Source organism: Brachycentrus maculatus, unplaced genomic scaffold, assembly GCF_059751285.1.
Source record: "Brachycentrus maculatus isolate JH-2025_06_01 unplaced genomic scaffold, ASM5975128v1 h1tg000075l, whole genome shotgun sequence".
In the NCBI taxonomy this organism is placed as follows: Eukaryota; Metazoa; Arthropoda; class Insecta; order Trichoptera; family Brachycentridae; genus Brachycentrus; species Brachycentrus maculatus.
This window is the reverse complement of record NW_028280829.1, coordinates 270207-283198: the sequence shown is the minus strand read 5'-3', so window position 1 is coordinate 283198 and position 12992 is coordinate 270207. Positions and strand designations below refer to the sequence as shown.

Sequence of the window (12992 nt, the reverse complement as noted above, 5' to 3'; positions counted from 1 at the left end):
CATAGCGACGCAGTGTTATCTTGCTTGTTAATTGCATGATGGTAAGGTGGTCATCCCTGTGCTTCTTGTACCAGTCCAGGGTGATATTAAATAAAATTTGAGAGTGAAAATCACCTATAATTTATTTAAACCCCCCTGGGAATCGAACCCGGGACCTCCAGCATGGTAGTCGAACGTGCTGACCACTACACTATGGAGGTGGACAAATATCAGTTTGTAACGAATAAAAAAAATTAATAAAAATTATGTTTATATGAATGTATGATTTGCGAGTGTAATCTCAGTTTTCGTCTCCTCGATGACTCGCGATTATATTTGCTTGTCTCAAAGCAAGTATAAACATGAGCCGCAAGTGAATGCTACACACAAAGAGAACAGTATGAACTAGTTAGTATCCACAAAAGAAATTTCATATTTTTAATAGAGTTTAGCGTATTGAAAATTCCTATTTCGCCAGCATCTCATGATTGTTAGTGATATTTAAATGTTACTTGGTAAATACCACTATTTCTTAAAATCTAATATGACATATATTAAGATCCATTTAGCATTATTATCAAACATAAACAATGTATGATAATGATGTTAAAATAATCAAAACACGCGTCACAATAGATTTCAAGAAATAGTTGTATTTACCAAGCAAAAATTAAATAAAAAATTGATAGATATTACCGCAAAGTAACTGCTGAATCAGTTAACTAAACTTTTACAGCATTTGAATTAAAAAGTTTTAAACATTGTAAAATATTACGCACTGGTCTCATAGTGTTAAGAGTTTAATTTTAACTGTGATTTTAAACTACAAACAAATTAGTAAATAAAATCATATAAATATCACTCATAAAATTTAAAAAAAAAACAGGAAATTTTTCAATAAAACATCTTTGGAAAAATAAATATAAATCACCCGACAGTCTCATGGAAAAAATCTAAAACTTTATGACATTCTGAATGTACAAAATGAATTTTAGGGATTATTTTGGTAATTTAAATCATACCCGTAGTAAATGATGCATGGGGCACTGGACTCAATAAGTGAAATCTCATTGTTTTTTGCACAATGATAATGCTTTTTTATACTTGATAATTTTAAAATTGGTAAGTTTCAGATAATTTTGTTGTTTTTGAAAATCCTATATAATTGAACAATAATTAATTCTTGTACACTTTAATTTTATTTGATCAGTGACCGGGTTTCATCATTGCCGACATTATCAGACTCATCAAGAAACCCAATCACTGGTCAAATAAAATAAATGCAGAAAAAACGAAGTATTAGTTTTATTATATAAAATGCAGTTCCACCAAGAAATGTCGGTACAAAACATGGATCAAATTTTAAAACGTTTTCGTTAATTAAAAAAAAAAATAGTGACGCATATAATTAATATAATTATAACTAAAATGTCAATCCAATAATATGCATGTATTAATACTTACATCATAAATTAATTGTTTAAAATTTAAATTATACATAGATTAACCAAAGAAAGCTACATATTAATTTAATTCAAAATGGTATACATAAAAATATAGCCTCTAATAAATGAAAAAACTTTGTTTAACCTTTCCCTTACGGTGCTAAAAAACTTCCGCGTGCACCGGTGATATGTATTTTGTACACCATATGAAAATGTGGTTTAAAAACGGGAAAAATTTGATTATTCCTAAATGTTGCTTTAATTGACCATAGTTGATGTTGAAATGTGACAATTTTGTAAGTTAGCTCTGGTAATTATTTGGAAAAAAAATACATCGCAAGTAGCCACAATAGCTGGCGTAGGGACACGACCGCCATGCAAGACGATCTGCACACTACTGACGCAGTAAACAAGCTACGACAGCGCACATACGCAAAGCACGGCACGCGCGCATTGGTGATTTTATCTCAGATTTTTTCACCAATTATTTATTTCCGTCGCTGCAAATGAATAACTTTATATTATAATATTTTCATTTAATACATAATTATACTACGGAGGAATACAAAAATTCGGAGCCCATATCAAATATATTTCATATTGATATTCTCATTTTAAAAGTCGAGTCGTAGTAAATACATATCACCCGGAGGGGAAGGTTAAAAAAAAAACTCATGTCAAATTTTTAATGCTAATATTTGGAAACTGAATTTGATTATTTACATTTTTTAAGTGGATAGAAAAATTGAATGATTCCAATATATACAAAAAATAGCTAATTTTAAAGTAATAAATAAAAATTATCACATTGTTGATAGCCTATTATTCAAGTGAATACATCGTTTTTTGTAAAATTATATTTTTCGGATTATATTCAGTCTAGCGAAATTTAAAATATAATTTTTTCATATCGTAAATATGAATAAAAAATTGTGGGCGTACTGGCAAATCACTCGAGAATATGCCAGGTTTAAAAAAACGTTATTTGATGTGAAAATCTAACTTATTTGTTTATTGAAGTTTAAGGTTTTTTTAATTCAACATTTTTCAGTAAAAAAATTAAAATTATGCTGATACTTTTTATGCACATTTTATGAAAAAAAATCAATAAAGCATAAACATTGTTTAAAATCAAAATATTTTAAGTGATAATTTATAAAGCGCCATTTTCGCAAAATACTATCTATCCATCTCTGAAGAAGACAAAATATTTGTCGAAACCGGTTGGAAAAAATAGTACCAACAGTGTTTAAAAACAAAGCTTTAATATTATTCGTTTTTATAAAGTTTGATATCTTTATTCAATATCCACAATAATAGCACTTCTCTTCTTTGTTTTTCTTTTTGATATTCGTATTATTTGAAAAAAATTAAATCAACAAATAAATTGTTAGCCTAGCCGACTTTAAAAAAATCCTCATAAAATTTCACATCAGTAATTTTTAATCACATGTAAGTTTAATATAAAAAGCTAAAAAGGCAAAGTTAGCAGTGTAAAAATTTCTGAATTAAATATTAAAATAAGCACTATAACATAATAATAAGAATGCCTTCAAGAGCCAACAGAGGCGCAAAATCATACTTTATATTTTAAAACACAAATTAACAATATTTACAGAAGTTTCATTGTTTCGCACCACTTTTCTATTACTAATAAGTTGTTTGAGTTATACAAAAAAGTGGTTATTTTAGATTTCGGTTAAATAAATCATAGCGCAAAATAAGCGCTGTAAAAATAAATACCACACCATCTACACTACAAATAATAATTGGTGTAAAATAAAGGAATAATATTTAACGTGGAAATGAATTAATTAAAAAAATTGAGCTGTTTTTAAAAAGATAAACAAATTATTATTTTAGCCAAACTAGTTATTTAGCTATTTTTAATTTAATTTAGCATTACTAGCTATTTATCAACTAAATTTTACAATAAGCTCTTTACATATGCATTATAAATTTAGTTTTTATTTTGATTTATTGGAGACAAGGACTTGAAAAACATTTTTGATTGTTTTTAAATATCAAATTTTGTCCGCCTCCATATTGTAATGGTTAGCGCATTCGGCGACCATGCTACAGGTCCCGGGTTCAATTCCCAGGGGGGGTCAAACTAAATATGAGTGTTTATTTCACTCTAATATTTATTTAATATCACCCTGGACTGGTATTTGAAACGCGGGACTGATTTACTTTGCTTAATTAATAATCAATTTAACATTGCATCAATTTGATGCAGTGCCCTATGCACCATTGGGAGCGGATATGGGTCTATATGTGTATAAGTATTAAATTTATTTTGAGTTAAAAAAATCTACAATTTTTTAATTTTATGTTTATCTTATAACAAATTGCATTGGATCAAACTTATTTATTTAAATATAAAAACCTTGTCTTCAACCACTTAATATGAGTTTTGCGGTCAAAAACAAAGATAGCATTGTTTTGATTTAAATAAGCAAACATAGGAACTAAGGTTAAAATATATATATAATTGAAATTTAATTTAAAATATTGACAGACGCTGTTGCACGGTCAAGTGCACACTAAACATTAAAAATTGAGTTGATCGTACAAATAATTTTGGATAATTTATAAAGCGCCATTTTCAACACATGCATATGTAACATAGAATTTTGTCTAGCCTCTCACCAGTCTGATAATGTCGGCAACGACGAAAACCCGGTCACTGGTCAAATAAAATAAAAGTGGAAAAGACTATATATTATATGTAGTTGGTGAATGGATTATGTAAAATGGAGTTTCACCAAAAAATGGCAGTACAAAACTTAAACCATTTACTTTTATTGATTACAATAACGTTTTAAAATCTCTTAGTTGGTATACAAATTACATAATTAAAGTGTTATATTTTTATTTATTTATCGTAGTATGGCAGTGATTAGTGAGTTTAAAATATATTATTAATATTATATTTAAATTGGAGAAATTTCTTAGTTCATCTTCAGGCACAAAAAGAGGTTTCTAAATATCATATCATCATTATGTGCAATTTTCAGGTATTTACCAACATGTAAAAATGATCCGGGATCCGGATTTTGCATACATCCAAATAAAAGGGCCTCTGCTCTAAATAAAAGCTTTCTCAATCCAACATAGATGGCTGTTGTGAACTCATATGTACTGTTATCATGAGATTGATCATATATCTAGGAGTTTAAAAAATTTATGAAAAACAAAGTTTTTATTATCGATTTGAAAATAACAAAGTTATTCACTTAAAAAAAATTGTTTCAATAATTAAATACACAAATTATTTAACATTTAAGTAAAAAACTTTATTCCATATTGTAAAGAAAAAATCACATATTAAATAATTATTTTAAAAAAATCATAAGAACGAAACGCAAGAATACTCACACGTTGACTGCCATGTCAGTCACCGGTGACTGACACGAGACATTCCGATTGCGACTTGTCAGTCACCCTGTGCCTGACACTATATACATTGTTTTGATTTAATTTTTGAGCCGTCAGACACAAGTGCTGTAGCTATTCAGAGTAAATTTGACACCGATAAGGTAGACACAACACCATCTTTAGAATTCTTCCAATTTATTTATTTTTTATATCATCATCCACATAATTACAAATTACGTGTATGATGAAATAAAATGTCCAAAAATGCCAGTCACGCTTAAGGGAAAAGTCTACTAAACAATTGTTAGACTCCTCTATGGCTCCGAATGCTGGACAATGTATAACACCTACTCTAGGCAACTAGAAACTGCTGAAATGCGAATGCTTAGATGGTCAGCTGGAGTGTCCCTTAGAGACAAAATAAAGAGTTCACACATTCGCGGAAGCCTGGCTGTAACAGGCATCAATAGTAAGGTAGAGGAAAGGCAATTGAGATGGTATGGGCACATAGGACGTAGAGAACATGAAGATATTGTATACCAGGCAATCGCAATGGATCTTCCTCGAAAGACATCTAGAGGAAGACCAAAAAATTCATGGATGTTACAGAAAGATAACGCGATTCGATGTATATGACAGAAGGACCTACAACCTGAGGACGAGGAGAGCTGACCCCAACAGTCTACAAAGACGATAAGTCAGGATGAAGCCAGGAAGAAGACGAACATTTATATTTCGTATATTATAAGCATTGATTTGTGGTATCGTAGTAAAATACTCTCCTTATCATCCATTGTTTACTTTGTGTAATACCACTTTTGAAAACACTTATTCGTGACTACCGGTTTCGGAAAATCATTCCATCATTAGGTCAATGAATTAAAATTCATAGATGCTGCAGAAAGATAATGCGATTCGAAGTCATGGCCTAGGTGACGTTGTATATGACAGAAGGACCTACAACCTGAGGACGAGGAGAACTGACCCCAACAGTTTACAAAGACCTAAAGTTAAGGGCACATTTTGCCCAGTGGCATTTTACCGTGTCGGACACATTTCAACAATTCAAAAAACTCAACAATTTGCAATAAAATTATATCAAAACAAATACAAGTGTAGTAATCATATTCATTGTTTGAAATAAAATCACCAAACACAAAAAAAGGTTTTAAGAAAATCCTATTGGCAGTTAACGTGTGCAGCATAAAAATATTGTACAACAAGCACAAATTTGTTAAAAAAAAAAGTTTTTTATTTTATTTTTTGTTTTAAGTTCAATAGTAGTTTAAATTATGCAATAAAATCTTTAAAAAATATTTAAATCGCTACAATGATTAAAGAAAACACTTGTTTTTTACCACTACATCTTTCAGAAATTAAACTTCCATCATTCAGGTCTGTATAATAACTGATAATAGTTATTATACAGACCTGAATGATGGAAGTTTAATTTCTGAAACATGTAGTCTATAGTAAAACTCAAGTGGTAAAAAACAAGTGTTTTCTTTAATCATTGTAACATGTCTTACCACAAAGTTAATGCCGAAACAATAAATAAAATATAAATCGCTCATGAAAATGGTAATATATATATTTTTAATATATTTTTGTTGACATCTCTACATAGATGAAGAAGAATATGGATATCTGAGAATTTACAGAGCTTACGGCCTGATCATAGGTTGGTTTAAGTGGTCACTTTTTACATGCGTAATGTTCACCATTCTATCCACGATTGACAAATTAAAGTAGTCAAATTCGGAAGTTAAATTTAGGCTAACCTTCTTTTACATGCTAGTTCCTCGATACCATCTATGGTTGAACCTAAATAAGGCTGGTTAAACCAGCCTATGACAGGTCATGAGCTCTGTTAATACCCAGACTCCCATATTCTTTTTTATCTATATTGAGGTATAAAAAAATATGTATGAATAACTCCTAAGTGGGAACAAACACAGAAATTGTAAACAACGATTTGGGTACAATCAAAATATTAAAATAATATGTATTTTTTTAAGAGACAAAAAAAAACACATTTAAACAATTCAATTCACAGTTTTAAAAAGATTTCCATGATAATTTTGACATTGATAAATAAGCTAAAATGAATTCTTTTCTACTGCGGCACACATAGAACGATGTACGGCATTAGATATAACGACAACACCGGTACAAATCGGATCTTAGTAAATAAAGATTGTCCAAATTTGAATGATGTGGAACTATTGTATGGAGCACTGGTTTTTTCTTTGCAGTTCCACGTGAGACAGGTTCCTTTCTATTTCGTCGTCATCTTCGATCCTGCAAAGGAAAAGGGACAAATGAAAAAAAAAATACTTCAATTTCATACTATTTCTATGAGCCTAAGTGGCTCATTATTAGAAATAGGTATCAAATTGTGGTAGAGTGGGTTCGAACCGAGAAACTCTGACTCAAGAGTCGCGACACTAACCACGGGACCACAACCCTACACAAATTAAAATGGACTTCTACAAATTAAACGCCAAATCTATAAATAAATAGTTGTAGATGGCTTTGGTTGGGTATTATATCGCTCACTCCTTTCAAGAACGTCATAAATCAAAAACTTGATTTTTCAGGAGAACGTTTTTAAAGATTAAAAATATAATACAATGTATTAAAAATAAATATCAAGCCACTTATTGAACTTTTTACTGTGCGACAGATCTTTTTGGGTAAAACCTGAAGGTTTTTTATCCATTTAAAAAATATTTAGTATATTTAAAAAAAATAATTAAACAATACCTTTTCTTCAAAATGCAAAAATAACACTTTTTGCCCTGTAGCGGGTAAATATTAAGTTAAAAATATGCCGCTTTTGCTGGGATATAGTACATTTTCTGGGCATTCCGAAAACATGCACAACTGAAAATAGATAATTTTTTATTTATGACGTTCTTGTTGAAAGGAGTGAGCGATATACGTAGCTATAGTATACTCACGCCTGCTCGTGCTCGTGCAGATGGTGCACCAGCTGGTTGCGGGCGTCCACCACCATCATGAGCTCGCTGAGCAGCCGCGCCTCCCGCCCGCGCTGCCCCTCCGACTTGCTCCACTCCTCCACGCCCAGCAGCTGTCGCAGCTCCCCGTCCACGCGGGCGTGCCGCTGCCTCAGCTCGCTCTCCTGCTCCCTGCAGACAAACCCAATAGCCAAATTACCACCGGTAAAATATCATATCAACAAATTTATGAGGCGAAAGTAAGTGGAAAAAGGAGCAGAGGAAGACTGAGAAAAACATGGCACGATCAGGTATGCCAAATACTTGAAAGTGGTCAGGTTAGGAGTCGTAACAATCGGCGGGTATGTATGAGGAGATGCATGAACGTGGAAGAGGCGAAGAATGTTTGCAAAGACAGAGTAGTGTGGCGTTCTATTCTCTCTGCCTACTCCTGCAGGGAAACGGCGTGATGGTTGGTTAGTTAGTTATAAGATATCATGTAAAGCAAGGGTGGCCGACCCGCGGCCCGCCGGGTGTCTACTTGCGGCCCGCGGAGCAAATCACACATTTTTCCTTTAGTGTACACAAAACCACCAAAAGAACATTTCATCGTGTGTAGTTCGTATCATATCCCATATATGGGAGTATTTCACTAACCTGATAATTTCAAGACCCATAATGGCGTCAAGTAGTTAAGACGTTGGACTAAGGAAGAGAAGAGTAACAGTAGAACTGAGAAGTTTTTAAGACAGATGGAATATAAACTATTTTTCGTGGAATTAAATATATATATATAAATATCTTGTTTGCTTTGAATAATAAAATAAATTTTGTTTTACGCCCCGGTAAGAAATCTCATTTCTAAAATCTGGCCCGGGTACTGAAAATGTTGGCCACCCATGATGTAAAGCATTGTTTCAACAAGTGTGAGGTTCCTCGTGGTGATTAGTTGGTGTGCCGCGGAAAAAACGTCTAGTTTTGTGAAATAACACAATTGCCCCAAATTTTGATTGCCCGTGCTCAGTTAAGTATGCTCACATTTCGCATTAAACATAATATGTTAAATATGTTACCATAATATGGTAAATATGCACCTCTGAAATTTTTTAATTTGGTAGGTGTACCTTGGATAGAAAAAGTTTGCGAAACACTGATGTAAAGTACCAAAAATGCCAACCATATTCGGCCAGAGAAGCCACATATACCTGGCACCCAAACTTTACAACGTTGCACCACATTATATAATTCGTTGTGTAAAAAATGTGACAACGTTTCACTTTCTCGCACGGAACTAAAAGGACTTCACTTCAACCAGCGCATAAATCTACAATTTCTCACGCTACTTCATAATATTCTTCACAACCCCAATGCATCTACGATGGAGACCTTGGGAGAACAAAAGAGGTGTCGGAAGACCCCAAAAGAGATGGTCCGACGACAAAGTCGCTGTGGGGGGTAGAAGCTGGCTGCAAGGAGCAATCGACAGGAGGAAATGGAAAGAAGGGGAAGAGGCCTATATCCAGCAGTGGAGAACAGACTGCTCATGAAAGAGAAGAATAGGAAGAAGTGGGCATCACCTTTGATGTAAAATTGCCCCATATTAGACACACTGCACTGAGGTTCCAAACTTTAGAGGCGTCTGACAATACTTACAAAATGTTGAGTTGCATCTGTCTCCTGAGAAGTGCATTCTTCTTGTTGACTAGAGTGAACCACCGGGCCATCAGTGCATTCTCCTCCTGCAACAAAAACAATCTCTACATAAGGATCTCTGCTAAATAAAAAGCGTACTCAAACCTCTTCTTCTTCTTTTTATAGATCCTAAGGATCTGTTTGTGCTCCTAGCTCCTGGGACGTTGACTCCCAGCTGTCTTTCCACCTTTTTGGAGGTCTGCCTGGAGGTCTGCGTCCTTCAGGGATTCCTTGAAGGGCGATACGTGGAAGTCTGTCATCTGACATTGTGTTTACATGATCATTCCAGTATCGCCTTCGTTGTCGTCCCTGCCTCACGATATCCTCCGTCTTACACATGCTACGGATGTCGGATGTCTGCTCAAACCAATTAGCTAAATAATGCTGCTCTCTGACGTGACTTTGAAGACCTGTACACTCATTGAACCCTGTCTTCAAAACTCTTGTCCGCACCCGATCTCACCAGGTCGCAACCAGCGCACTAAATTTGGCAAGCGTTCCTTTTGCTGTTGCACAATATTGATGGCGTGGAATGCTCTTCCACCAGCAGTTAGAAATAGTGAGAATGAGGTGATATTTAGAAAAAAATAAACATTAGACCTGATTTTTGTCCGTTAATGGTATTAATATATTTGGATAATTTATATAGCGCCATTTTCGTAAAATACTACCACAAGGGCGCTTCACTGCGAATTAATTGGGGAAAAGATGATGGTGGAAATGATGTAGCATACAAATATGATTGTAGTTTTTTTCAAAAGAACTAAACTATATACTGTAGAACGGGGCTACTTGAACTTTGATGTATTACTTGAGCCCAGTACAACAAAAAATATTTAGATCTGTATTTGGTCTACAATAATGAACTTATCAACATGATTCATTGTTTCCCTGACAGGTGACACTTATTATTGTAGACCAAATACAGATTTAAATAATTTTTTTGTACTGGGCTCAAATAACATATCAAAATTCAAGTAGCCCCGTTCTACGGTACTCTGGAGCCATATTTGTATTGATTTATACATGAGTAGGCAGAGTTTACACTCAACCCTTCCGGGAAAGCGTAACCAGTGCAGTTTGTAAAGTAGTGGGGTGATGTAACTGAATTTTCCATTTCCGTAATATCCAAAGTTCGTTAAGTAGAGGTCGATTATATCGAGGTTTTACTATACTTATGTTTTGTAGTACATTTTCAATTCAATTTATTTATTTATAATTAACATACACATTACAAACTTAAAATTTAAAGGGTATACATTAACAAAAATAAAAAATAAGCAAGAATACTATTGCTAAAGGTGTAGAAGAATCCCGCTTTAGTAACTCCTTCAGACACATGGAACAGATCAATATCCAATGAGATATTGTTCAACATAGCGGTAGCTTTTTCTATAGGCAAAACCATCGGCAGGTTGGTCCTGTATATAGGAATGTGAAACAATCTATGCCGACGCTGTCTTAGGTAACTATCGGGAACATAAAGACCAATGCTCCGGATAATTTCAGGATTATCGATCATACAGCGCAAAAATCGATAAATATGCGTAGTCACATACACATTCCTTCTAGTCTCTAAACTATTGTAGCCAAGCATACCCTGGAGAAACTGGGTCGGGTAGAGCCAAGGATAATAGCCGTACTCTCTCATGTAGAGATACCTCAGAAACTTCTTTTGGACTTTCTCTACTATAAGCGAGTACTTAAGCTCGTGTGGCCCCCAAATTATGGAGCCACTCTCGAGTCTACTTCGCACCAAGGAGTTATAAAGAGTTCTCAGCACGCAGGTTTTTCCGAAAACCCTGGCAGTACGCTGAGCAAATCCTAGCATTTTCAATGGAATTTTGGACACCTGTATCAACATTTCATTATCATAGTGCCATGTGCCTAATCAGGCCGAATCAATGCAGGCCGAATCATCGACATACACTAGAATTGACATACGACACAGTGACCCAGAACGCTACCAGCATCAGAGCACCCATGACAGCTAGAGGAGTTGGGAAACTTACAGCTTCGGATTGGCCGCTCTCCATGACGGCGCGCAGCTCTTTTTCCAGCACGGCCGCCTGCTGATCGATGGCAGACTGTTCCCGCTCCAACGCTTCCATTTCCTTCTGGATGTAGTTGTTCATGTCCTTGCCAAACTGCAAACAGTAAACACACATCAGCTTTGATGATGGATCGTGAAAGGTGAAGCAACTTGATAATATTGACAGGTAACTTGACATATCGCTCACTCCTTTCAAAACACGTCATATATCAAAAAACTTGATTTTTAAGGAGAACTTTTTTAAAGTTTAAGAATACATATAATGAAATGTATTAAAAATAAATATCAAGCCACTTAAAGGTTACACCTAAAGGTTTTTTCTACATTTGAAAAATATTTTGTAAATTTAAAAAAAATAATTAAAACAATGCCTTTTCTTCAAAATGCCAAAACAACACTTTCTGCCCTGTGGCGGGTAAATATTAAGTTAAAAATATGACGCTTTTGCTGTGATAAAGTACATTTTCGGGGCATTTTGAAACCATGCACAACTGAAAATTGTCGATTTTTGATATATGACGTTGTTTAAAGGAGTGAGCCATATGTTTTTCAATATTTTAAATTAAAAAGATGTAATTTATGTTAAAATAAAAATAAAATAGTACTAAATTGTATTTTATTATTAAAAATGTATAAAAATAAAATTTATGACAGTTTGAAAATGCCATAACAATTGTCACAAATTTCATTTTTATGTGTTTTACATAATAAAATACAAATTAGTAGACTTTAAAAATCAGTGATTGAATTTAACAATTAATATATAAATTAAAATGGAGTTCTAAAAATTAAACGCTTAATCTATAAATAAATAGGTAAAGTTTGTAAAATAAAACAACTTTGTTTTAACCACTTTTTATAGGTACACTTTATTGAACCGGTTTCGACAAGAACCTTGTCATCATCAGGGTTTATGTACTAAATTCTAAAACAAAAATAGATAAAGCATTGATGCCTTCCAGATGTGATGTTGGAGATGAATGTTCCGAATTCAGACGGACTTCCGAAACTAGTTGTTAAAATATAATATTCAAGTGGTAAAAAACAATTTAAAATTTAATCATGTCTTGCCATAAAAGTGGAGACTGACCGGAGCATTTCGTCGTAACATGACGTCGTAATATCGCTCACGGCGAGCATCTGAAACTATGGATGGAGCGCTCGGCTCGCTGTACTGACTGCCTGAATGCTCGCATCGCAACGTGTTACCTTACGACAAAATTCTCTGGTCAGTCTCCACCTTTAAGAGAATGCCTGAACAATAAATAACATCCAATTTTTTTTACGATAAATGCAAAGTACCCACCCCTTTGGTGATATACGAGTCCTTGTCAGGGCTGATTCGATCCATCAGTTCGGCAAATGATTTAAGCGGCGAACTGGACTTCTTCACCCCGCCTTCGAAACTTTGGCGGGAAGGCGTCTCGTTTCCATTGTGCTCCGGAGAACCTGATCAAATAATATTCTAAGTTATTTAATTTT

At 33.8% G+C, this 12992-nt stretch overlaps 1 protein-coding gene across 2 annotated transcripts in view; it reads right to left on the bottom strand.

Moving 5' to 3' along the window:
- Positions 1 to 6409: 6409 nt before the first annotated feature.
- Positions 6410 to 12992, bottom strand: part of LOC148311110 (EH domain-binding protein 1-like) — a 32916-nt gene continuing 26333 nt past the window's right edge. For both annotated transcript variants that reach the window (XM_088257220.1, XM_088257221.1), the window contains 5 exons: positions 12817 to 12959; positions 11470 to 11604; positions 9419 to 9504; positions 7769 to 7957; positions 6410 to 7106 (listed from right to left, as the gene is read on the bottom strand). In XM_088257220.1, the coding sequence (XP_088113346.1) occupies positions 7028 to 7106; positions 7769 to 7957; positions 9419 to 9504; positions 11470 to 11604; positions 12817 to 12959 (632 nt within the window). In that variant the 3' untranslated portion in view covers positions 6410 to 7027. The remainder of the gene's footprint in view (positions 7107 to 7768; positions 7958 to 9418; positions 9505 to 11469; positions 11605 to 12816; positions 12960 to 12992) is intronic.